The sequence below is a fragment of the Neofelis nebulosa genome, chromosome 6 (assembly GCF_028018385.1).
Source record: "Neofelis nebulosa isolate mNeoNeb1 chromosome 6, mNeoNeb1.pri, whole genome shotgun sequence".
NCBI lineage: Eukaryota > Metazoa > Chordata > Mammalia > Carnivora > Felidae > Neofelis > Neofelis nebulosa.
Genome location: NC_080787.1, coordinates 12,702,357 through 12,727,768, shown reverse-complemented (window position 1 = coordinate 12,727,768; position 25,412 = coordinate 12,702,357). Strand labels below are relative to the sequence as shown.

General features: G+C 43.8%; 1 protein-coding gene across 6 annotated transcripts in view; it reads right to left on the bottom strand.

The window, feature by feature from the left end:
* The window catches only part of MBOAT1 (membrane bound O-acyltransferase domain containing 1), a 107,398-nt gene that overhangs the window by 72,713 nt on the left and 9,273 nt on the right, over positions 1 to 25,412 (bottom strand). For 3 of the 6 annotated variants that reach the window (XM_058732878.1, XM_058732875.1, XM_058732870.1), the window contains exon 2: positions 1,989 to 2,024. The exons of 2 other annotated variants lie outside the window; for them this stretch is intronic. In XM_058732878.1, coding sequence (XP_058588861.1) covers positions 1,989 to 2,024 — 36 coding nt within the window. Of the gene's footprint in view, positions 1 to 1,988; positions 2,025 to 11,738; positions 11,884 to 25,412 lie in introns of those variants that run through there. One more of the 6 variants, XM_058732876.1, reaches the window with a different exon arrangement.

Below are 25,412 nucleotides of genomic sequence, written 5' to 3'. Positions count from 1 at the left end.
TAGAAACAGGTAATTTTTTCAAAGGTGAGGATTTAAACAGAAAATACAACCCGAAGGACATGAGAGCTTTTACTCCATTTCAAAGATGATAAGGAGGCCTGGCCTCATAATTACTAATTTTAAAGACGGGCTGAACTGGACAGTTTAACCAAGTTATTTCATACATATTAGAAACACTAAAAAAGACGGTTTTTAACCGTCTAACCTGCCATCAAGAATTACCTGCCCACAGTCACCATCCAGATGAAAACACTAATAAAGACCCTAACAGCTGGTGTTTCAACAATTAAAAAGTCACCTTTCTCCAGGGCGGCTGGCCTCTGAACTTCAGGAACTTAAATATTTTCTCCCGCTTCATTATTTTAAGTGGCAAACAGTATCCCTGCCTTGGGATACTCTAATAACCAATACATCTACTTGAATTTCTTTGTTAATGTTTGTTTATTTTGAGGAGAAAGAGACAGAGCATGAGTGGGGGAGGGGGAGAGAGAGAGGGAGACACAGAATCCCAAGCAGGCTCCAGGCTCCGAGCTGTCAGCACAGAGCCCGACGCGGGGCTTGAACTCACCAACCATGACCTGAGCTGAAGTCGGATGCTTAAGAGACTGAGCCACCCAGAAGCTCCCAAATACATCTATTTAAAAAAATCCACCACGCTATGTAGATATGGACAATAAAGGAACCACAATGGTTTTTCACAAAACTTGGCAAATGTTTCTAATTACCCTAAAATGCCTGCTATCGCTAAAACTTTTCTCATTTTTGTATTGTTCCCTCCAAGTGCAACTGACCTCCCCCCACCTCTACCATGCCACCTCACTTCCCTCCTTCCCTTCCCTCTGATCCCAGATTCTCTAAGTCCCTGATGGCAAGAATGACAGCTGGGCAGATTAGCTGGCATGGAGTGCCACTCAGGAGACTCATGTCCTGCGAGCACACAGTTAAGGATTAAAGGGATTCTATCTCAATATGGAGGGAAATGTCCTTTGGGTTTTATGTATAACCTCCCAGTCCTATAGAGTATATACTTTAGTTTTTGCAATGGTGTAAACTTTAAAAAGGCAATCTACTCACTTTGCAACCCCATTAAGCCAAGATGCCACTTCCTTTCACCTGTTGTGGTTTTTCTGTTCTGTTTCCCATGTGAATTGCACCATTCCACACTACAAGGCAGAAGTTAATGCCTGTTGCCACCAGTTCTCGAGGGTATAAATTCTATGGGGAAGAGGAGGCTGAAGGGTACCCACGCATAATGAAACAGGGAAGTTCCTAAAATCTGTACATAACGTGCACACAGTCATGACTTGCTTATTCGATGAATCGACTTCTAGGCCACCGCAAATGACACCATCTGCCTCTAGAGAAAAAGCTGGTCTTGCTCTGGCTACCTACTACTATGAAGAGTCCATCGCTGCAATCTTTAGCAAGTAGCTAATGCCACAAAAACACACCAGGGTTAGAAAAGCATCACAGAATTCTGGGAAGTAAGTATTTAAAACTTAACAGTCATTTTAGATGTGATGGCCCTTCCAAGTGCACCTGGCATCAGAGTCAGGCTGTCCATTCCCCAACCCTGGGCTGAACGCTGCCTAGCTCTGTGACAGGTTCAACGTGGGATACAGCAACATCTGTTACCTGTGGAACATCAGGCAACTCCTGTCATCACTGAGGACCTAATAAGGTTTCTAACTGGTGCCATCGGGAAGTCATATCAATGATCCATGAGTTCCCTTCTAACTCAGAAACTCATTTTTTTTTTTTTTTTGGATCTAACTCAGAAATTCTTATAAACATTAATAATGCCTTGGCTGTGACCAAATGACTTAGCCAAAGAGAGCAGGCAGATTGGCACCTGCCAGCTAACGATTAACTGATTTACTTCATGTGAACTCATTGGTAACCACACAAGACAGCATGGGAAATTCACAAATGGTACTGGGTGGTGCAAGGTTACCCCACCAGCCACTCTTCCTCCAAGTTCAGCTCACCAAACATACACTGGGTGTCCAGTTGGTAAAAGGCACCTGCCAAGAGTTGGATTAAAAAAAAATTATTATAGATATATAGATATAGATACAGATATAGATATAGATACAGATAGAGATACAGATATAGACATAGATAGATATAGGATCTCACCCTCCCTCTGGCAGCCACGGCAATCGGCTCATGCTGGCCAACTGCACCCACCACGGCGTGTGTTGTGGCCAAAGTATGTGTGGACAGGTCATCTCTGCTAGTAGACTGTGTCCTCCTTGAACAAAGGAGCCTTACCCAGTTGACCTCTGCGTTGCCCAGAAAACACACTCCTTGGGCTGTTTCAACAAACCTCCAAGGTAAACTGATGTCCTCCAACCCACTTCAGTTTTCCCCCATAGTCCTCTCCCAACCACATCCCACTACCCTTGGTCTCCCCAGATGACCTGTCCATCATTCCCCACACGGCTCTGCAATATTCCATCTTTGTTCACTCCCACCATCTCTCTGAGACACCCCAGCACACACTCTCAGACACACCTCAGGGGCGGCTCCCTAACCTCTTCCTGCTCCAATGAACACCACTGGCTGTGGATTGTGTACACCCCACTCTCCCACCGTCACAGAATCGGCTTCTCTAGTTTTTTTGCTAACTAAACTCAAGAGTTGTCTGTACTTGGTGTATCTGCCAACAAAATTCCACCCTGAATTGCCTTAAACATGGTGTGAATTTCTGGCCTGTAAATATGGCACCCACTCTCCCTCCTACCATTTAACAAATACCAATTATTTGGGTTGTTTTTTTTTTCCATTTCAAAACATAGAGTATATCCATGGACAAGTGAATTTAATGAAAACTTCACTTAATAAATGGCATCTCTTATGTAAACTCGTAAAAGGTTTTCAAATTAGAGGTATAGAAAGGCTTCATTAGAACTTTTTTTTTTTTTTTTTTTTTTTTTGCAGTGAAGAAAGGTAATTTATTGGTATGGCACCACCCAGGAGAATGGGGAGCTAATGCTCAAAAGTCCCAGAATCCCTGGTGGCTTGCAAGTGAGGGTTTTTTTGGGTTTTTTTTTGGTTTTGTTTTTTTGTGGTTGTGGTGGTTGTTGTCTCTCATCATGATAAGTGTACTCTTTACTCCCCATCCCCTATTTCATCCATCCCCCTACCCACCTCCCCTCTGGTAACCATCAGTTTGTTCTCTAGAGTTAAGAGTCTGTTTCTTGGTTTGTCTCTTTTTTTTTTTCCTTTGCTCATTTGTTTTGTTTCTTAAATTCTACCTAAGAGGGAAATCATAGGGTATTTGTCTTTCTCTGACTGACTTATTTCACTGAGCAGAATACTCTCTAGCTCCATACATGTTGTTGCAAATGGCAAGATTTCATTCTTTTTTATGGCTACGTAACATTCCATTATATATATGTCACTTGTTTTTTGTTTTTTTTGTTTTTTTAGAGACAGCAAGCAGAGAAGAAGGGCAGAGGGAGAGAGAGAATCTGAAGCAGGCTACACACTTAGTGCGGAGCCCAGCGCACAATCCCACGACCCTGGGATCATGACCTGAGCTGAAATCAAGAGTCAGATGCTCAACTGACTGAGCCACCCAGGCACATAAATTAATTATTCCATTAATTTATGTGTCCATTTTTATGACAGTACCACACTGTTTTAATTACTACCATTTTGTAATACAACTTGAAATCTGGAATTGTGATACCTCCAGTTGTGTTTTTCTTTTTCAAGATTGCTTGAAGGTCTTTCAAGGTCTTTTTTCATTCCACACAAAGTTTCGGATTGCTTGTTCTAGTTCTGTGAAGAATGCTGTTGGTATTTTGATAGGGATTCCATTAAATGTGTAGGCTGCTTTGAGTAGTATAGACATTTTAACAATATTTGTTCTTCCAAACCATGAACATGGAATATCTTTCCATTTCTTTGCATCATCTTGAATTTTTTACATCAGTGTTTTATAGTTTTCAGAGTAGACACCTTTCACCTCTTTGGCTTATTCCTATGTATCTTTTCTGACCATAATGCTATAAAACTAGAAATCAACCCCAAGAAAAATTCTGGAAAGAGCACAAATACACGGAGGTTAAATAATATGCTACTAAACAATGGATGGGTCAACCAAGAAATCACAGAAGAAATAAAAAATTACATGGAAACAAATGAAAATCAAAACACACCAGTCCAAAATCTTTGGGATGCAGCAAAAGTGGTTCTAAGAGGGAAGTTTATAGCAATACAGGCCTACCTCAAGAAGCAAGAAAAATCTCAAATAAACAACCTTACATCTAAAGGAGCTACAAAAAGAATAAACAAAACCAAGCCTGGCAAAAGGAAGGAAAAAGTAAAGATCAGAACAGAAAGAAATGATACAGAAACTAAAAAAATAACAGAGTAGATCGATGAAACCAGGAGATGGTTCTTGGAAAAGATCAACAAAATTGATAAATCTCTATCCAGACTCATCAAAAGAGAGAGAGAGAGAGACTGCGCACAACAGAGGACCCAAATAAACAAAACTGCTAATGAAAGAGAAGAAATAACAACCAACACCACAGAAATACAAACAAATGTAACAGAATATTATGAAAACCTATATACCAACAAATTGGACAACTCAGAAGAAATGGATAAATTCCTAGAAACATATAACCTACCAAAACTAAAGCAGGAAGAATAGAAAATTCTAACATACTAATTGCCAGTAATGAAATTGAGTCAGTTATCAAAAAAACTCCCAAAATACAAAAGTCCAGGACCAAATGGCTTCACAGGTAAATTTTACTAAACATTTAAAGAGTAAATACTTATTCTTCTCAAACTGTTCCAAAAAATAAAAGAGGAAAGAAAACTCCCAAATTGATTTTATGAGGCCAACATTACCCTAATACCAAAACTAGACAAAGACACCACACAAAAAAAGAGAACTACAGGACAGTATCTCTCATAAATATAGATACAAAAATCCTCAATAAGATATCAGGAAACCAAATCCAACAATGCATTTTAAAAAACCATACACCACAATCAAGTGGAATTTGTTCCTGGGATACAAGGATGGTTTAATATTTGCAAAACAATCAACGTGATAGATCACATCAATAAGAGAAGGGATAAAAGCCATTTATCAATCACTCTAATAGATTCACAAACAGCATTTGACAAAGCTCCTGCCCAAAGTAGGTTTAGAGAGAACTTATCTCAACATAATAAAAGCCATACATGAAAAACCCACAGCAAACATCATACTCAATGGTGAAAAACTGAGTCTTTCCTCTGACATCAGGAACCACTTTTACTCAACATGGTGTTGGAAGTCCTAACCATGGCAATCAGACAACAGAAAGAAATAAAAGGCATCCAGACTGGTAAGGAAGATGTAAAACGGTCACTATTTGCAAATGACATGCTATTATATATAGAAAACCCTAAAGACTCCACCAAAAAACTATTAGAATTGATAAATGAACTCAGTAAGATCACAAGATATGAAATCAATGTACAGAAATCTGTCACACTCCTACATGCTAATAATGAAACAGCAGAAAGAGAAATTATGAAAACAATCCCACTTACAGGTACACCAAAAACGATAAAATATCTGGAACTTAAAATTTAAGAATTAAAGTTTAATGTAGTCAAAACTGAGTTTAACAAGACCTATAATTAAAAGAGAATAAAGTAGCAAATGATTACCTTGGGCCAATCAGCTTTAGGCAGTGCTAACAGCATGCTAAAAATAGAAACCAGGTGGATTTATTAACCTTGCCTCTTGCCTACTTGTCAGCCGTCAAAGTACTTGCCTGTTGAGGGCATTTCCCAGATGGGTGGCTGCTGCAGATGAATTATGAGTGATACTCTGGCGACAAAAGAGGCCTCCCTGGCCACTGCTGTGGTGACGTCTTCCTCAAGTTCCGCCAAAGACAAGTGTTGTCAGAGCCTCCAAAAAGGGAGAGGACTAGAGGTCTCAGCTAGAGGAGGCATAATATCCTGGCCCATGTCAAATGCCCACCATGCAACCTCTCCTTTCCTCTTCTTTTTAAAATGTATTTTCCTGGGGCACCCAGATGGCTCAGTCGGTTGAGCATCCAACTCTTGATTTTGGCTCAGATCATAATCCCAGGGTCATGGGATCAAGCCCCACATCTGGCTCTGTGCTGAATATGGAAACTGCTTGAGATTCTCACTCTCTCTCTCTCTCTCTCTCTCTCCTCTCTCCGCCCCTCTCCCCTGCTTGTGTTCTCTCTCTCTAAAAAAAAAAAACAATAATAAATAACTAAATAAAATGTATTTCTTATCGCCTCCCTTCTGTCCTCTCCTTCTTCCCGCCCCACTTAATTCTACTTTCTCTTTCTGGCCTTCTCTCTCCATCTAGTCCTCCTCTCTTGCACGCTGAAGTGGATCCAGACACTTATTCAATTGAACAAATAATCCCACAGAGCTTGTGTGGGTCCAGGCATTGTGCTACATGCTACACTTGGTAGGAAAACAGCAAGTGCCTTGGCCCCCGCCTTCTTGAGAAAGGGGTGAAGCGAGGCCAACAGACAACTCAAGCAAGAGGCATCGCTGATCCTCACACATGGGAGACACAAACCTTATGAGCATCAGAGAGAGCTCATATCTGCATGGGAATGAGAAGTTAAAGAAGCAGTCATGCTAAGAGGACACTGTGCATGTAGAGCACAATTAAAGGGCACAGGTACAGATATTTACCATCTCGTGCCTTGGATTACTAGGAGATTATTTTACAGCCACAGTGAATTTAAGGAAGGGATAGCAGCACACACAACTTCTCATAAACAAGTTGGTGTGATAGGATATAGCCTAGATTTTAAGTCAGGGGGACGTGGATTTAAGTCCCTGCTCTCTTCCACAGACCTGGGTGACCCTGAACAAATTACTCCAATTCCTCAGTCATAAAACGGTAGTATCGACCTACTTTTAGGGTTGCTACAAGAATTTGAGTATTTACTCAAACCAAAGGTTATTCAAACCTTTCCAGGCCAATAACCTTTCCCCCTGGGCCCACTCATAATCAAAGACTTTTCCTTGCTAGAACACTGGGCAGAAACCCTCTCCATTTTCTCCTCCCCTCACTCAGTCTGCCCAAGGGAGGGTATGATTGACACTAGGGGGACCCTTGCTTCCTAGAAGGGAGGGAGCAGTGCCTTCAGAGTCTGGACTCTCTCCTGAGATGCCTTCCCGAAGGCTGCTCAGTCTTCCACTCCTCTTCCCACCAAGGGGCAAGCCCCCCAGGCAGCTGCTCAACCTGCCACTGGGATAGATCAGTTCAATCCAGGTTTGTGGGAGCTTCTCGTTAGCCCCAGAGCCATACTGACATCTCCAGTTTAGCTTTCCCAGTATCAAAGCTGATATCCAGCAGCCTGAGACCTATGAGTATTTCTCAATTGATTCACAGCCCATAGGAAGGGGTGAAAATGGAACGAACCCTCACATCCCAACCGTTATTGTAACCCTGGAACATAATGAATAAGTTATCATTGATGGAGGAAAACCTCCGAAAACACAATGGAAAGGACTGGTGTGACATTTACCAAAACAAGTTGACATACAGCACTCTTCAGTCGTTGAAAGTCCCCTGGCCTTATCATTCGCTCCTCTCCAGAGAGGTGAGGCTATGACTACAGCCAAAGAGAATTCCCTGTCCTCTGCTCCCCTTCATTACTCTCTCACTCAAGGTATCTGGCAGGCAGCCCTGTCCTTGAGGCTGGAATGTAACTAAAATAAACGATAATTTAATCCACGGTACTATGACCTACCCGGAAAAGATAATGTGTTTACAGAAAGGGGAGGTCTGCAAGGATTCTATTAAACAACAAAAGAAAAAGAAAAAAATTTTTGAGTATGTGAATACGCTATGGGTGAACAGGTACCACAACTAGGTGGCCCAGGTACCAAATATGATGCAACGGGGTCCATCTGACTAACATGGCTCAATCACCATGACCATGATGCCCACCCAACTGACTCCCTTTACTTCTGATTATACTTGCAATTTGTAGGAAAAGTTTCCTACATGGGATGTGAATGGAATGACTACCCAACATCAGGATTTCTGCCCTGCATATCAATTGTATTAGCCACAGTGAACGGATAAAAAGGTATTCTGTTTGGTTGGTGTCCATCCCTGAGTCCCATCAAGTCTAAGTACCCCAACAAAAATCAAGACTCTAGACTAACTAGCAAAGTTAAGAACAGGACCCTGAAGAGCTGTGACTCCACCAAGTTATTGCTGTTCCCCAAAAGGGTTGCCACCCGGCTCCAAAACCTTTGCCATTACTTGCCCTAAAATTGAAAGGTACTTTAGGAACGCCAGGGGTCTCCAGCCAGTAACTCACAGCAAGATGTGCAGGAAGAGGGCCACCAGTGAGGGTATGCTAGGGGGCTGTTCAGGTGCTGGCACTGACAGGAAGTCCAGCCTGGCCGGCAAAAGCCGGGTCTGATGATCACAGCATCCCCGGTCATCCTGCAGACGGTCATCTTGCAGGGAAAGGAGGAGGATGGGACACTGTCTGCAGTGAAGCCATCCACAAGAAGTGGACAGAGACTAGCTAGCAGCAACCCAGGGTTAGAAGCCCATCCTGGCAGAAAGGCAGACAAGGCAACGCCCCCCTGGAAAGCAGGACCCTCCTCACTTAGCCAAGGCTGATGGCCGGGCCTCAATCGCTAGATGGTAAGCAGCCCCCACGTGTCTGTAATTATTTGTTTGTGGGCCCATATTCTGGCTAAGTTTGAGTTCTCTACAGGCAAAGAGGAAGTTTTACTCATCTTTGTAAGCCTAGCACCTAGGACAGTGCCCAACAGAGAAAGATCGGTAACCTGCCCAAGGCGTCCCAGGCAGTTCATCCCAGCTCAGTCCTGGCTCCCTGCCTTCACCTGCTGCTTCACATCAATAAGTGATTGGGAGGAAGGAAATGGGGGTGAGAGGGCTGGAATTTGCTGGAAGCTTCGGCACCCACAGGTACTCTATCTTCACCACACCCCTCCCTGTCCCCAGAACAAGAGTCAAAAGATTTTCCATGTGATTGAAGACAAAATCAGCTTTTCTTGATTTGCATATAAGTGAGACCATACAGTATTCGTCTTTGTCCGACTCATCTCCCCTAGCAGAGTGTCCTCAACATTCATCCATGTTGTCACAAATGGCAGGATTTCCTTCTCTTTTGGGGGGATAATATTCCACTGTATGTATCTTTACAGCGGAATATATATATATGTGTGTGTATATACATAATCATTATCCATTCATCCATCAATGGACACCTCGGTTGTTTCCATGTCTTGGCTATTATGAATAACGCCACAATGAACATGGGGGTGCAGTTATCTCTTCCAGATAGTGATTTGATTTCCTCTGTGTATATACTTGGAAAAGGGATTGCTGGATCACAGAGTAGTTCTATTTTTAGGATTCTGAGAAATCTCCATACTGCTCTCCATAGTGGCTGCACAAGCAGGGAGTCCATTTTCAGTGGTGCTTCTGGTCTACCATTCCGACTGTCCTCACTCTCCAGTCCCAAGCACTTAAAAACCCATGTGCCCTGATTTTCGTCACCATTCCTAAAACCCAGGGTGAGGGAATGAGAAACAGAAAGAGAGGCTAAGGAGGGGAGGGGAGGGGAGAGGAGGGAAGGGGAGGGAAGGGGAGGGGGGGGAGGGGAGGGGGAAGTAAAGGAGGAGGGAAGACAGAGAGGGAGGGAGGCAGGCTGTAGTGGGACTATGTGGAAACATAAGAGCTTGATGTTTGGAATAAGTTGACTGCACAAGCTCTTCCCCGGCTGGCCACTGGCCTGAATCAGGACTCATAGACACCAGCCTAAACTCCCATGGCTTTGAGGCAGGGCCCTGGGGCAGCCCTTGAAGAAGGAGCACAAACAAGAATATTCTATCAAAGGCACATCTCAGACAATGTAAACGGGTTTAAACTCTAACCGGGTCTGGGACTTAAGAAAACCACATGAGAAAAAAGTCACTGACTTCTGAAAGTAAATAAACTAACCAGAAATTGAGAAGAAAACCACAGAGACTAGAGTTATTCCCAATGATCGATTTCTAGTTAATGAACGAGTTCCACATTTGGAAATGTGGAAAGAAAAGGAGAAGCCATTCAGCTTTAAGCAAAACCTTGCGACGTGTAAACATGGTTATAAAACTATTTACCAAGTTGTTTGGAAACACTGACTTCAAACTTAAACATCTTTGGGATAAAAATAACCTATGTTTATTCCTCTGAAACATCTCTGGCCATCACAATTTGCTCATTTCAGATATCAACCATAAAGTCCTCCCAAGGACATAAGACAGGATTCCTAGGGCGTCTGGAATGTTTCAACACCAGCAACTCCATTTGCAATAACCATTTAATTCAAAGGCCTAGCCTTCTTATCGTGGGCACATCTTATTAATTCTGAAGACACGAACAAGGTAGTAAGCAGCCACAGGGGAAAGCGCACAGACATTGGTATGAGACAACCAGTTCTGCCACTAGCTAGCTGGGTGTCCTTGGGCAAGTGATCTAATCTCAATGAGCCTAGCTCCTAGCTCTTGTCTACCAAATGAGGACGGGAATAAGATTGTCATTAGGATAATTCTGAAAATCCCATGACAAAATTATATGTAACATATTTTTTGCACACGGCCAAATGGCTCCTCCATGCACACTTCATGGGGAGTGTTCTCCAGGTTGAGTCTCTGCGCTGGGGTCCTGCAGAACACCCCTCTCCTTCTCACTTCTCCTGTGAAAACAGTTCCAGATTCCTATTTTTACAAATTTAAAATAACGTCCAAAACCAGAAGAGATTCAGCAACCTCCATCTCCAACACAGACGAGAAGAAAGAAAAGAGAGTCACATCACTAAGAGGGAGACTCCTGGATTAATTCATACAAAGCAGTAAGCAGAAACAGAATCATTTCCATCGGTCAGGGCAAGAAAGGAAGAAACTTAACAGAACACTGGTTTTCTTCCTACATTTAAAAGTGAAATGGGAACACCATATGGAGCATAAGAGGCCACCCTGAGAACCTGAAGAACACCCAGAGAAAAAGGACTCGGGGGGTATTCAGACACGCCTTGGAGTTGAGTTGGAAGGAGACACGGCAGGCTAAGAACAGTAAACAGACGCATACCCGCACATACGAAGGCTGGCTCTGCCTGAGAAATAGTAAGTTGCCCGATCACCAGGGGAGACTGAAATTCCCAAGTGCACAAAACTTCGCAAGTCCCTCAAGGAGCCAATGCTCAGACGAGCCTTCACACAGTACTCAAGGCTATTTATGCTCTGGAAAGTCACGCTTCCTCCTCAAGGCAGCCAGCATATCCCCAGCAGCTCCTGAACGGTACATGGAATCTTTAAATTCCTAAGAGTCCCAGACGAGGACTTCTTAGGAAATTCTGACTCCGAAAGATCAAGGGTGGGACCCGGACATCCCTGGGTTTCCAAAGCCACCCAGATGGTTCTGATGGTGACTGCTGGTTAGGAATGAGTGCCGTAGAGCACGGACACTTTGAACCACCGCGGATGCCTTAGGCCCGTTGGATGTGCCTTTCGGACACACTGAGCCCAATCCCAACCTTTTGAAGCTCCCATCCACTTCACTCTTTCCGAACAATAAACACCGATAAATTAGTTTCCACATTTTCACCCAAAATCCAAAGCCAAGGCTATTCAGCAGGAGCACCCCACCTTCTTCCCATCTCCACGCTGAAGCGAGTCAAGTCCATCCCCACCTCCTGAGTGGAGAGCGGACCTTCTCTCGGGGTCCTCAGCTGACCAGGGGTTTGACCTCACCCCTCCTGACATTCAGTCCACTCTGCACCACGTCGGTCAGCTTCTTCTCCCCAGGTTTCGACTTCACTGCTGTCTTCAAACAAGGACAACTCCCCTCTGTCTTAAAAAACAAAACCAAACTCCCCTTGATCCTTCCCGCCATTGTTTCTTGTCTCTCTTCTTCAAAGTCCCCAGGTTTCTCTCTTGAGTGGTCTACACAGACATCCATTTCCTCCCACCTCGGGCCCCTGTAACACCCTCCCCCGCCCCTTCCCCATCTCCAAGCTACTCGGCTCAATTACCTTTTCCTGGCTCCCCAGTGTGCACGGTGCTCAGCAGGATCACTCGCCAGGGCAAACTGAGTCTCTGTGGTCTCAGGTCACCCCCTCTGCCCTCCCCCAACTTCACACCTTTTCTGGCTTCATCTGCCCCCAGATGCCAGTGATCTCCAAACCTCCAACTTCTCAGCTCTGATGGCTCACAGCTCGCTTTCCCTTCGGGACATGTCCATTTTGAAATCCTGCTCTCATCTCAACGTGGCCCAAGCAGAAGTCACACTGTAAATCAACCTGTATTTCCAGTTTCCTCATTCCTGTCAAAAGTAGTCCCATTCGCCTAGATACTCAAAACCCCAAGTGCATAACAGCCCCGTCTTCTTCCTCTTCTGACATCTTCCTCTGCAACCCTATTGGGTTCCCAACTGGGTGAGCCACAAAGTAACCGCCACATCACCCGTCATCTTGCACAACTACGTCATCCCTTTGGGTCTTGAAGCTCTTTCTTTTTATAGATTTTAAATGCCAAAATACTATGGCTGTTAAACACACACACACACACACACACACACACACACACACACACAGATGTAAAATTTTAAAGTTTCCTTCACCCTTCCCAATAATCTGGATGATTATTGCGAGGGTCAAGGCCACTGGGATGAGACCACTAGCCACATTTTGGTAACTATCATTCCAGAACTAAAGACAGAGAGAGAAAGAAAGAGCAAATTGATTTTTTTTTTTTTAATTTAAATGGGAGATGGGATCATAATATACATGCTGTTCAGCAACTTGCTTTTACTCAGTGTGATAGATATCTTTCAATCTGCCTTCCTTCTAATATTTGTATATGGTTCCATTAAATAGCATAATTTAATCTGTTCCTCTACTGCTTAACATTTAGAGATCTTACGATCTTTTTTTTTTTTTTAATTTTATTTTAAAAAGAGAGAGAACACAAGTGGGAGAGAGGGTAAGAGCTGGAGAAAGGAAGAGAGAGAGAGAAAGAGAGTCTCGGGCAGGCTGCACACTCAGCACAGAGCCTGACACGGAGCTCTAACCCACGACCCTGTGATCATGACCTTGAGCCAAAATCAAGGTTCAGATGCTCAACCAACTGAGCCCCAGACATCCTGGGCTCTCATGATCTTTAAGTGCCTACTGAGAAACTTTGCTCCTCAAACCACTGACTTATTTGGCAATTAATACTAAAACAAGAATCACATGGAGTGGCAGCTGGACACGAAACAGAACTCAGGACATGCGTGTAGGGACGTCAGGAAAGGAAGGGTGTAGTTCCTGAAGACAGGCACCATCATCATACAGTCTCTGCTTGAATCCTGCCGGGGATGGGGACTCGTGAACTCCACTGGTCATCAATTCTTTTATCTATGCAACGCACAGCAATAAGGAATTTTATGACGAATTGAAACCTACCTCCCTAAAGCTTCTGTCCAATGAGTTTAACTCTGCTAAGGATACAGAATAACTATATTCTTCAAATATCTGAAAACTGCTATCCTATCATTCCTGAGGCTTTTAACTTAAACACCCCTTCTTCCTCAACAATCCTCATATGAATTAGCTTCCTGCTCACCTTCTGTCAGCTATGCCTCAGTTTTCTAATGTCCTTCTTAAAAGCTAACAGCTTTGGGGAGCTGTGACTACACCACACAGCGTGATCTGCTGTGACCACCTGCTCTTGCACAGGAGAGCAAGACATGTCTCCTGGGTCACTGTACCCCACTGCACAAGCCAAATGGGGCAGCTGCAAAATTGCTTTGTATTCTATCTAGTTCATTCCCAGATCTACCAAATATTCCCCTAATGATTCCTGTTTTGAGGCTGTGCTCCATACCCTTAGACATAAAATACAAGAGTGGATAAGAGTCCAGGGTTGGAACCCTAAATTCCTGGGCCAAAATCCATGGGATCTTACACAAGTCACATACCCTTCCGTTTTTTTCCAGGAAAATATTATTTACCACATAGGGTTGTGGTGTGGCTTACACGAGATCATTTGTGCCGAGTGTTTAGCACAGCATATAAGAAGCACTCACTGTAAAAAGTTTTATTTATAGCTAGATAAGCATGACGACCAGAAGCTGAAAGGAGAAATAATGCCATAAGGTGGAATAAGTATACCTATGGCCCATACTCCCTCGGGAATCAAGCTGCATTTTCCTTTCTATCCAAAGAGAACTTGTATCTTTTATATACCCAACTGTCTGATAAATAAGCAAAAAAAACTGTGTCTCACTATCTGCTTTAGAAGACAGCTGATTTTCTTAATATTCCCACATGCAAAGCCACGCTGGTGGCTGTGAACACACCCCAACTAACAACCCCAGCATTTTCAGATGATAAGTAATGTTTACCTGATAAGAAGTTCTTTCACACTTCCTAGGTACATGAAACCTACTCACATATCAGCTTAGATCTCACGGTCAAAAAAAAAAAAAAAAAAAGCTTTCCTTCCACCCGTCATCGTATCTTTACTCACTCCTCCCTCTGCCCCATCTTTTCTGCCTTGAAGTACCCTAAATTCCTTCCTCCCCAGCACCTGCAAGGGCAGGTCTTTTCTTCCATTCACCGGATATTAGCTGAACACCACCCACACCCATCTCGCTGAGTTCTGTGCTGTGACACTGGCATCCCTATTAGATTCAGAAGTGTGATGGAGCTGGCGATGGGGAAATGACAGCAAATGACACAGACCTGTTTCCTGCCTGGTCTGCACACCTGTTCCCAGGGGATCACCTACCTCACCTGATATTCACAACAACCCCTCACTGTAGATATTATTGGCTTGTTTTACAAATCAGGAATCAAGCTCAGAACGTCTAAATAGCTTGTCCAATACGTATCTAATAAATACTGGCTCTCAGCTTAGAACCCAGCTCCCCCACCTGCAATTCCACCTTTCTTCCTACTCCCCTAGAGCCAGGTGAGTTCACAGGACAGATCTCAGAGGGAACCCCAAACATCAATTGCGCAGCGTGTGTCTAAACTCTAGTCTCCTTTTATACAGCTAGTATTCCATTGTTCCTTATAAGATTTTTGCATGGATTCTTGGGCTTCATCAATATGTGCTGTTTGCATGGAGAAGTGAGTAACAGAAGAGCATTTCCAAGGAGGAACTATCTCAGTGAGCGATGGTGAGTGCATGGAGAGCTTGGTTTGGGGTGGTTCTGTTGTCTGATGTTACAAGAGAAATATTTACCTTATGAAACAACCATTCATTCGCTAAAGTCACCTGATTTGGAGCCTGAGCAGTCAGGATGAACCAAAAATCCCTCCCACCTTTACTGAAAGTAACTTAGACACATGCAAAGATTTTCATAAATCGAACCTTACAGTAAAAAGTAATTCTAAAGCACGAACATGGACCAGCAGAACTGCACGTTTTCTTTCCATGTTTCTGACTAGGAAATTTTCTAAAAACATACTGGTCCCAACTTCCATTTCTGACAATATGAGGAGTTCAACGTTCACAGTGACAGCACAACTAACAATCCTACTTTAAATACAAAAAGCATCCGGGTGGGGGGATGGGTAAAAAAAGGTGAAGGGGATTAAGGGTACACTTGTGATGAGCACTGAGAAATGTACAGAACTGGTGAATCACTATACTGCACACCTGAAACGAATACAACACTGTATATTAGTAAGTAAAAAAAATGAAAAGCTGGGGTACCCGGGTGGCTCAGTTGGTTAAGCCCCCAACTCTTGATTTCAGCTCAGGTCATGATCTCACAGTTCATGGGATGGAGTCCCGAATAGGGCTCTGTGCTGACAGCAGATTCTCTCTTTCCTTCTCTCTCTGCCCCTCCCCCACACTTTCTCTCTCTCTCTCTCTCTCTCTCTCCCTCTCTCCCTCCCTCCCTCTCTGTTTCTTCCTAACTCTCAAAATAAATAAAAACTTTAAAAAAAACCTGATTTTTTTTATGTTTATTTATTTATTTTTGATAGAGAGCGTGAGCAAGCAGGGGAGGGGCACAGAGAGGGGGGGACAGAGGATCTGAAGCGGGCTCTACGCTGACAGCTTCAAGGCTGATAGTAGTGAGCCCAACGTGGGGCTTGAACCCACAAATCACGAAATCGTGACCTGAGCTGAAGCTGGATGCCCGACTGACTGAGCTACCCAGGCACCCCGAAAAAAGCATCAGTTTTTAAATAGACCTTATTTTTTTAGAACAGTTTTAGATTTACACAAAATTACAAAGACATTGCAGAGAAATTCCACACACCCTGCAGTTTCCCCTTACATCTTACATCGTATGGCAATTTGCCACAGTTAACGAACCAATGTTGATACACTAGTATTAACTAAAATACATACTTCATTCAGATTCCTTTAGTTTTTACGTAATGCTCGTTTTCTGTCCCAGGATCCCATCCAGGAAACCACATGACATTTCATTGTCACGTCTCCTTAGGCTCCTCTTGGTTATGACAGTTTCTCAAACTTTCCTTGTTTTTGATGACCTTGACACTTTGAGGAGTACTAGTCTGGTATTTTGTGAACTCCCTCAACTCATGTTTGTCTGAGGTTTTTCTCATAATTAGAAGAGGGTTATGGGTTTTGGAAAGGACGATCGCAGAAATAAAGTGTCACTTGCCCCACACTGTATTAAGGGGAACATACTACCAGTATAATTATCACTGTGGATCCTGACCTTTGTCACATGGCTGAGGTCATGTTTGTTAGGCTCCTGCACTGTACATTTACTCTGCCCCACCTTCCCTTTCTACACCATCCTTTTGGAAGGAAGTCACAACGCACAGCCCACACTTGCAGAGTGGAAAGTTATACCACCAGTATCATTTGGAATTCTTCCGCAAGGAAGAATTCTTCTGCAAGGAGATTTGTCTATTTTCCCCCATGTATTCACTTATTCAATTATTTTATACCAGTAGGAACTCAGTGATGTTCATTCTATACTTTGGCTTATCATTGATAGATGATAGACCTATAATTTCTACTTCTTGATACTCCTACAATTTAAGCCTTCTTTACTTTGTTGCTCAAATCTTTCTACCTCTAGTCATTCGGACCTTCTCACCATGAGCTTTTGTTCTGGTTTTGGAGAAAAGTATCAGAAACCAACATGTGGGGACAGGTGTCCTCACCGCTAACGGAGTGTCACTGCCTGCAGACCCTTTCAGCTGAAAGTGCCAGGAACTATGTGTATACACTAACTCTGGAATATACACACATCTATAAATACTCCTACGTGCTGCCATCTATATTTGTTAAGCTAAACATGAGCTCATATTGCCACGCTTGATCATTTTCATGCACAGCTGAACTGGTGGGAAAATTCCTCAGAAGCCAGAAATGCAAGAAAGCAGAAATCAGACGTGTAGGATATCTGGCATGTGCTCCAGACAGTCCAGAGCCTGGGCACCAGAGACCAGGCAGGCAGGCTGAGAACGGAGAGACTCGGCAAAAAGTGAAGACGCGTCTTGAAGTCAGGACTGCTCCGTAAGTCCTGAAAGGCAACGGCTAACTAGGGAAAACCGCCCTCCCCACAGCCAAGACAGTGGGGTGTGTGTTCATAGGGGCGCGACTCTCGGTGGAGAGCCGAAATGTGCAAAGACTCCCTGAGAATGAGAGTTTGGAGGCCTAAATTTACATGCCCTGTATGGCCCAAAAAAAAAAAAAAAAAAAAAAAAAAAAAGTCCAAAGCAGAAAGTACAATTTAAGTGAGCCTGGATTGGGACTACTCCCAGGTGTCCCGGCAGAAGGGGAACCCAAATGTTTTTTAAAAGGGCTGCGCTTTAAATCCAGGTCTCAAAACATTCCCACAGTTGAAGTACAACAGAGCAACGACGCATGAGCACCCAATCAAAAATCACCAAAGACCCTTGAAAAGTGAAGAAGCCAATCACAAAGACACATATTATATGACTGCACTTACAGGAAACAGCCAGGATAGGTCAATCTATAGAGAGAGAATGTAGGTTAGGGGTGGCCAGGGACTGGGAGGGGCAGACACGGAGAGGCAGGATTTAGGAAGAAACAGGAACTGCTAATGACATGGGCCTTTCTCTGGGGTGGGGGACAGAAATGTTCCAAAATTAGCTTGTGACAATGGTTACACAACTCTGTGACTATACTAAAAAACATTTTGAACCGTATACTTTAAATGAGTGAACTGTAAGGTACAGGACCCTGGAATAAAAAGAGCGCATGAAAGGAAAATTTGGTGAAATTCAAAAACTCTGGAATTTATTTAATAGTTATATATTCGCGTTGGCTTTTTGTCATTTTGACAGATGTACCACGTACGATGTTGACGCTGGGGAAAACTGGGTGAGGCATACATAAAAACTCCCTGTGCTATCGTTACAACTTTTCTATAAATCCAAAATTATTCCAAAACTGTAAGTTTTTTTTTTTTTAATTACCAAAGAATGTGACCCATCTATTACGAAGCAAAGGGCCATCTTTAAAAGATGTGCAAGTCTTTTCTTAAAATACTGCTAAGACCTTGGTACCTTTCACTTGAGTTTATGAGGGCTGATTACAAAATAATACAACAAAGGCCACCACATTCAAGGCCTTTGTGGGGAAACGAGGTGCGTTAGTGGTACACCCCACTTATGGTCACCTACCCTGCATTTTAAGGTCTTCACTGATGGCTCTCCATGATCTGTGGCTTTGGCTATCCTGTCACTTTTTCACCTGAGGTTATTTCCTTCTGTGTAGCAAACTTCACGTAATTGTCAAGTTCAATTGTTCTTAGAACCATTTTCGCTGCTCTTTTCTACCTTCTCCAATTCTTCTGGAAACTGCAGCAGAGGACCAAAGCTAGACACGCATTAGTCTAATAAAAGTTTCAAGGCTGCCAAGTACACAAGATCTGGCTTTCCAGCTCTCATACAAACTTGTAAGTGGTCAGTTTCGAAACAGTTTCATAGCCTACTACCTGCCTTAAAATTCTCTCCGCGGTTTCAGCTCTCAAAGGGGCACACTCATAATTCCTCATTCGTTGGTATGAAGAAATTGAGCCCCAACCTAAATCCTGAGGAAATGATTTTTAGTTTACAGCCACATTCTGCCCTTCCTTTAACCTAAGATAGCAGAACTGGCAATCAGATAAAGATATGTCTAAAGATGCTCTAAATGCTTCAGTAGAAAGATAAACACCACGTAAGTCAACTTCAGTTTTGCAGCTTAGTAAAGCTAACTATAAAACTGAGGTAAATGTTAGCTCAATGAGGCTGAGATTACAAAAATAAATGTGAAATAGTCTACCACTATAGTCTTTTGTAAACTCCACCATTACATGAAAAACAAAAAATTAAAAATCATTTTCTCCTTTCCTCCACATAAACTGACTCTTGGAATATAATTTCATAGAAATGCTGGTTTTCTCCCCTTCCGTTAAATAATCTGCAGGCAAATGAACATGTATTGTTTGGAGAAGAATGGAGAAGGGAAGAAAAACAGCTCAACAAGCCCTAGCAGACAAGAAATAGCCACGCTGCTTTACATGATCTTTTTTCTAGAGTAAAGCACCCCAATTCCTAAATTCTGATTTTACACTAAAAAAGGGGTGCAGTGGTCAGGGTCAGGCCACCCCGAGATGGGGCCACTTTGGCATAAAGATTGTTTTGACTTAAAAGCAATCCAAACTGCAGATGCAGAAAAATCTCCTTCCCTCCCCCTCCACTGTGTAAATTTACGTTGGAAAAGACAGCTAGTACCAGAAAGAGAGCTATGAACAGAGATTCCTCTTTACTGAAGAAATTTATTTGCATAGCAGGACAACCTTTGTTTTCTCAACATCTCCTCACCTTCCTGCTAATGGTCATCCTCCCCTTTGTATCTCCAGACCTTACCCCTCTCCTTAGCTCAGGAGGTCACAAAATAAGCTTTATGTGGCCTGAGTGTCTTCGGAATTTTCATGTCTGTGCAGATTCCTCATACATATGCTATTAGATTTGATTTTCTCCCGTTAATCTGTCTCATGTCAATTTCATTCTTAGTCCAGCTAGAAGGACTCTGAAAGTCATAGAAAATTTCCTCCACCTCAACAGATGAAAGAAGAGAGATGATTCCAGAACCCCAAAGGCTAACTCAATTCAGCCAACATTCACCAAAAGGCACACATTACATTTGCAGAAAAAAAAAAGTAAAATATACATGTAGAATCCTATTACCTACAGCCACCAAAAAGTGGAAAATAAAGAGTCTTGGTTTGCGGGCTTTACCTTCAAAAAAGTGTTTCTTTACAGGGCACCTGGGTGGCTCACTCAGCTGAGTGTCTGACTTCGGCCCAGGTCACGATCTCACCGTTCATGAGTTCGAGCCCCGTGTCGGGCCCTGTACCGACAGCTCAGGGCCCGGGGCCGGCTTCAGATTCCGTGTCGCTCTCTCTCCCTCCCCCTCCCCCATTTGCACCCTGTCTGTCTCTCTTTCAAAAATAAATAAACATTTAAAAAAAAATTTTTTTTAATAAAAAATTTTAAAAAACCAAAAACAAGCCTTCCTTGCTATTACTGAAGATTCTGGAAGAACAGAATTTTAGGGCTGAACAGGTTTTCAGCAGATGGGCATACCAAGAGTTCTGACGAGGTACAGCCGACACCAGTTAGAGACAGAGCCATTTTCATCCCTGGGACTTGAGGATTGCAGGGGTCTTTAATATTCTTATACCTCAGTCCAGAGTGGACTTCTCTCCATGTGAGGAGAAACTGTTTCGAAACAAACCCCAATTTCTCTCCCCACCATGTGTGCTACTGGAGGGGGACCTCGGTGCTCCCCACGGTTAAGCAGGAGAGAGCAGACCCAAATTGGGAGTCACTTATGCTAAGCCCCAATCGGCAAAGACTTAATACCTAGCCTAGCTGTAGTTTTGATTACCCAGGAATGTAAAAAAATTATTTATTTATTTCAAGAAAGAGAGGAAGCAAGCAAGCAGGGGAGGAGCAGAGAGAGAGGGAGAGTGAGAATCCCAAGCAGGTTCTGCACTATCAGCACAGACCCCAACACGAGGCTCGAACTCATGGGGCTTGAACTCATGAACCATGAGATCATGACCTGAGCTGAAATTAAGTCAGGTACTTAGCCGACTGAGCCACCCAAGCGCCCCCCGCCCCCAGGAATATAAGCTTTAACTAATCAGCTCAGAATTACCTGGTCAGCACCAATGCAATAACCCCACCAGAGAGACCGTTCAAGTCCCCCTAGGAAGGGGACCTTGCCTGGAACGACGCATTCTTTGCTAATAATTTCCTTTTTCCGCACCCTTTTTGCATTTAAAAGTCTCCCCCTGGGTAGCCAGTTGCGTGACTCTTGATATCAGCTCAGGTCATAATCTCACAGTTCACGGTGTCAAGCCCCCTGTCAATCCCAAGCAGGTGCACAGCCTGCTTGGGATTCTTTCTCTCCCTCCCTCTCTCTCTCCTCTCTCTCTCTCAAAATAAATACGTAAACATTTAAAATTTTTTCCCTTTTCTACGGCTTGTCGGAGCTCCTTCCAATTGCTAAACGGGGTGCTGCCCAACTCATGAAAGGCTGCATAAAGCCAATTTGATCTTTAAGTTTACCCAGTTGAATGTGTGCTGTTTAATACCACAGTCCTCGGGAATGAGAACATAGGAGGGGGCGCCAGCGTGGGAAGCCCCGTCCCCGACCTCCTCTCCCACCATGACTGGCACTCCATGCTCTTGCTAAGGGGCAAGGCAGTTCCTGGAAACAGAAACAGAACTCTCAGAAAAGGCGGAAAGCAAGTCAAATGTCACAGGAGCTCTGTATATACAGATACGAATCACTCCTAGGAGACACTAAGTTAAAAAAAAAAAAAAAAAAAAAAAAAAAAAAAAAAAAAGGCAAGGACTGGAAGAACTGTCTACTCCCAGAAAAACAGACAAAGAGATTCTGCACACACGTATGCACAGCCCATCTCGGAAAGGACGTCACTGGCTGCCAGTGGGGAGGCGATCTGGGCAGCTGCAAAGTAAGGGGCAGGGGGAGTGTGGGAAGGGACCCTTCATTATATCCTCTTTTCTGCCTTGTGCTTTTGATACTAAGCATAAGCTACCTAGGCAGAAAACGTATTTTTTTTTTACTGTACTTTTACAATATAAAAACCACAGGGGCGCCTAGGTGGCTCAACTGGTTAAGCGTCCGACTTCAGCTTAGGTCATGATCTCACAGTTCGTGGGTTCGAGCCCGGCATCGCGTTCTGTTGCTGACAGCTCAGAGCCTGCAGCCTGCTTCGGATTCTGGGTCTCCCTCTGCCCCTCCCCCGCTCATGCTCTGTCTCTCTCTGTCTCTAAAAATCAACATTTAAAAAGATTTAAAAATGAAGTAACATAAAAGCCACAAAATTAATTTCAAATTAACTTTTAAAATTTAAACAAATAAATAAAACTAAATAAAAACAAAGACAGGGTAAAACATAATGCCAGAAAAAAAAAAAAAAAAGAAGTTTTAACTCTATGACATTCATAATGAAACCACTTCATGAAATTTCACAGAAGGACTTCTGAATTTAGCCAAAGTTCCTCTAGACCTAGTTCCTCTAGGCCTTAGCAACCTTCTGGTGTCTACCTTTGCTGACAAATTAGAGCTACAGAATGATGAATGCGACAAATCAGGGGCTGGGAGGAGATGAACTACAGTCTTTGTGATTTTAATTACTTGTTTGACCTCAGAATTTAGAACCACGGGGACAAAAACTGTTCAAAGGTTACCCCCTCCCTCGATCTTTCTCACGTTGGACAAGGACCTGAGTTCTGTGCTGGTGTTTGGTAAACAAGCCTGCGAATGGACTCTTTGTAATAGTAAGATGGTTGGGAAACCCCCAGCACTATCAGCCCAGAAATCTGAATTCAACACTTAAAACCGCTTTCGTGCTGTTATGGGCTTTGAAAACCAATTTGGAGCCCGATTGATTACTAACGCTTAAAAGATGAACCGCTGACAACTTGAGGAAGTTGTAACCACAGCCCCACTGTTACAAGGAACTGGATATCTGATTCACCAAGGGCACGTCTTCGGGAGAACCAGAAAGCACATTACAAAGAGGTTAAAGAGTTCATCGTGGGGGAGATGGTCACATTTCTTAAGCCCAAAGGGACAGAGGTCTTTTCATAAAGCACATTTTTCAGCTGTACAAACTACCTGAAGTTAACTTTTCCCACCGAGTATTACACTGATCCTTGGCGAAATTGCTAGAAATAGCCATTAATACGGCCACAGCAAGTTTCTCCTTTATCTTGTTTACTGAAAGGGTTGACTTACTTAAAATAGAAAGCTTCTGGAAGGCACACAACCAAGTTCTGTTATTAAATTACACATACGGAATTCCTTTTACAAGTTGCTACTACAAAACATAATTCCAGATTGTCTCTCCTTAGAATCTTTTTCAGAAACCTTTCTTTATAAATGTAATTCGGAGGCCATGCTGCAAAACACTTGGGTATAGGGCATCTTTTACACACGACACCTGATTGTAGGCTGCTGCGGGAAACTTCCACATTTTGCCCACACAAATCTGAGAAAACAGGCCCAAAACTGATATTAATAATCCCAAGGAATGCATACCTCAACCCCACATAATACAACTGGGAATGGAGAATTTAAACAAGCCAAGGCTAATTTCAAACTATCAGCAACCGGGCCCTTCATTAACTTTCCAGTCAGATATCAGGCCTACGAATCTGAAATGCAGGCTCCAAATAACAAACAGACCTAACCAGTTGGTAAAAAGAGCTGGCTCCCAAGTCTCACTGAATTTACTCATTCGTTCCAATGCAAGAACATAAATAAAATTCCTGTTCAACAAACATTTATGAAGTTCCTGCATTGTACTCAGCACACCGAGATGACGAAGGTTCACCCTCAGTCACTGCCCACGAAGAATGCTGGTCTTTTCTCCAATCGAGTCTCAGTAACTTTGCTCAAACAGCTTCCTCTTCCTGGAAGATTCTGCAGGGCCCATCTGGCCCCAGCCCAGCACATTCCCCTTCTCGTCCTAAGGCGGCAGCTCACAGGGTGGCTGCAGAGGCCTGGTGGCCCCCGGGCAGTGGCACGTGCAGGCACTCCCTGAAGCATGCAGCACGTTTTATTACAAGGGTTCACATGCAATACAGTGGTTGAACAAGCGCGTATGGGTTTGTCGCTTGATTAAGGTACACCCTAACCAATCTCCGCAGCCCCATTCCAACCCAGTTATTTGGCCTCCCAGAGTCAGGCAAGGCAGAAAGACCAATTAATATCTAAGACGTAAGGTAAGCCCTGCAATATGGTATGCAAAGTCCCGGGGAGAAACAGAAAAAACGAAGGGACCCGTTTGCCCCTGGAGCGGAGGGAGACAGCAAGGCCAAGGTTACAGAGAGACGGCGGAGATGAAACAGGAAATGAGAACTGGGAAGAGGACGAGGCTCAGAGAGAGAAGGAAGAGTGTAGGCGGAAGCTGGCAGGTGCGAAAGGCACACGGCATTTGAGGCATAGGAAATAAACAGTCCCCTGGGATGACAGCACGGTGCACAGGGAAGCAAGTCGTGGCTGCCATACTTCCTGGAAGCACAACAATCAGACAGTCCTGGGCTCAAGTCCTGCCTCTGCCCCTTTCCAGCCTCTGGGCTGCCGGCAAGGCACTAAAGCCCCGTAGGCCCACTGCTTACATTGAAATTTGCGGCATAAATTTCAATGTTGTCACACCCGTTAAATGAGATAATGTACGCAGAGCAGCTGACTGAAGGCCTGAGAGCACATGCATTCAATATAGAGAGCCGCCGGTGTCATTAAGCCAGAAAGGTAAACCGAGGCCAAGCTGGGAAGAATCCACTCTTGTTCCATGACAGAAAGGTTAAAGCTCCAGAACCCACTGGGCCTCTGCTTAAAATGGCAGGAAGTATGTGGTCACGCCTGCAAATTCTCTGTCCTCTCTTCAATTATTGTCAAGTTAAGCCAGCAGATTGCGACACCAGTCAGCATTTTCCAGACGGGCCAGCCTACCTCCCGGACTCACCCAGAGTCCCCCCAGACGGAGACGGCTCATTCTCCTGCTCTGTGTGCACAGGCTCCCGCAGGGCCACGCCATGGGGCAGTCCCCAACTCCACCAGCCCTGCCCTCTCGACTCTATGGAATTCACAGCCTTGCCCTCAACACATCTTACCGCTTGGTATTCGCACACTGTTTCTGCAAGTTGAGCAATCTCTTCGGAACCACAAAGGAACTTTCCACCACATTTCTGTGCAGCCCCAGGAAACACTGCACTCCATGTTCAAGGTCGGTCACTGGCCACAGGCTTATCAGGACTCCGGGACCCCAGGGGCCCGCGCCCACTGCCCAGAACCCTGCCATTCATTCTGATTCCCATGCCCAGCCACCA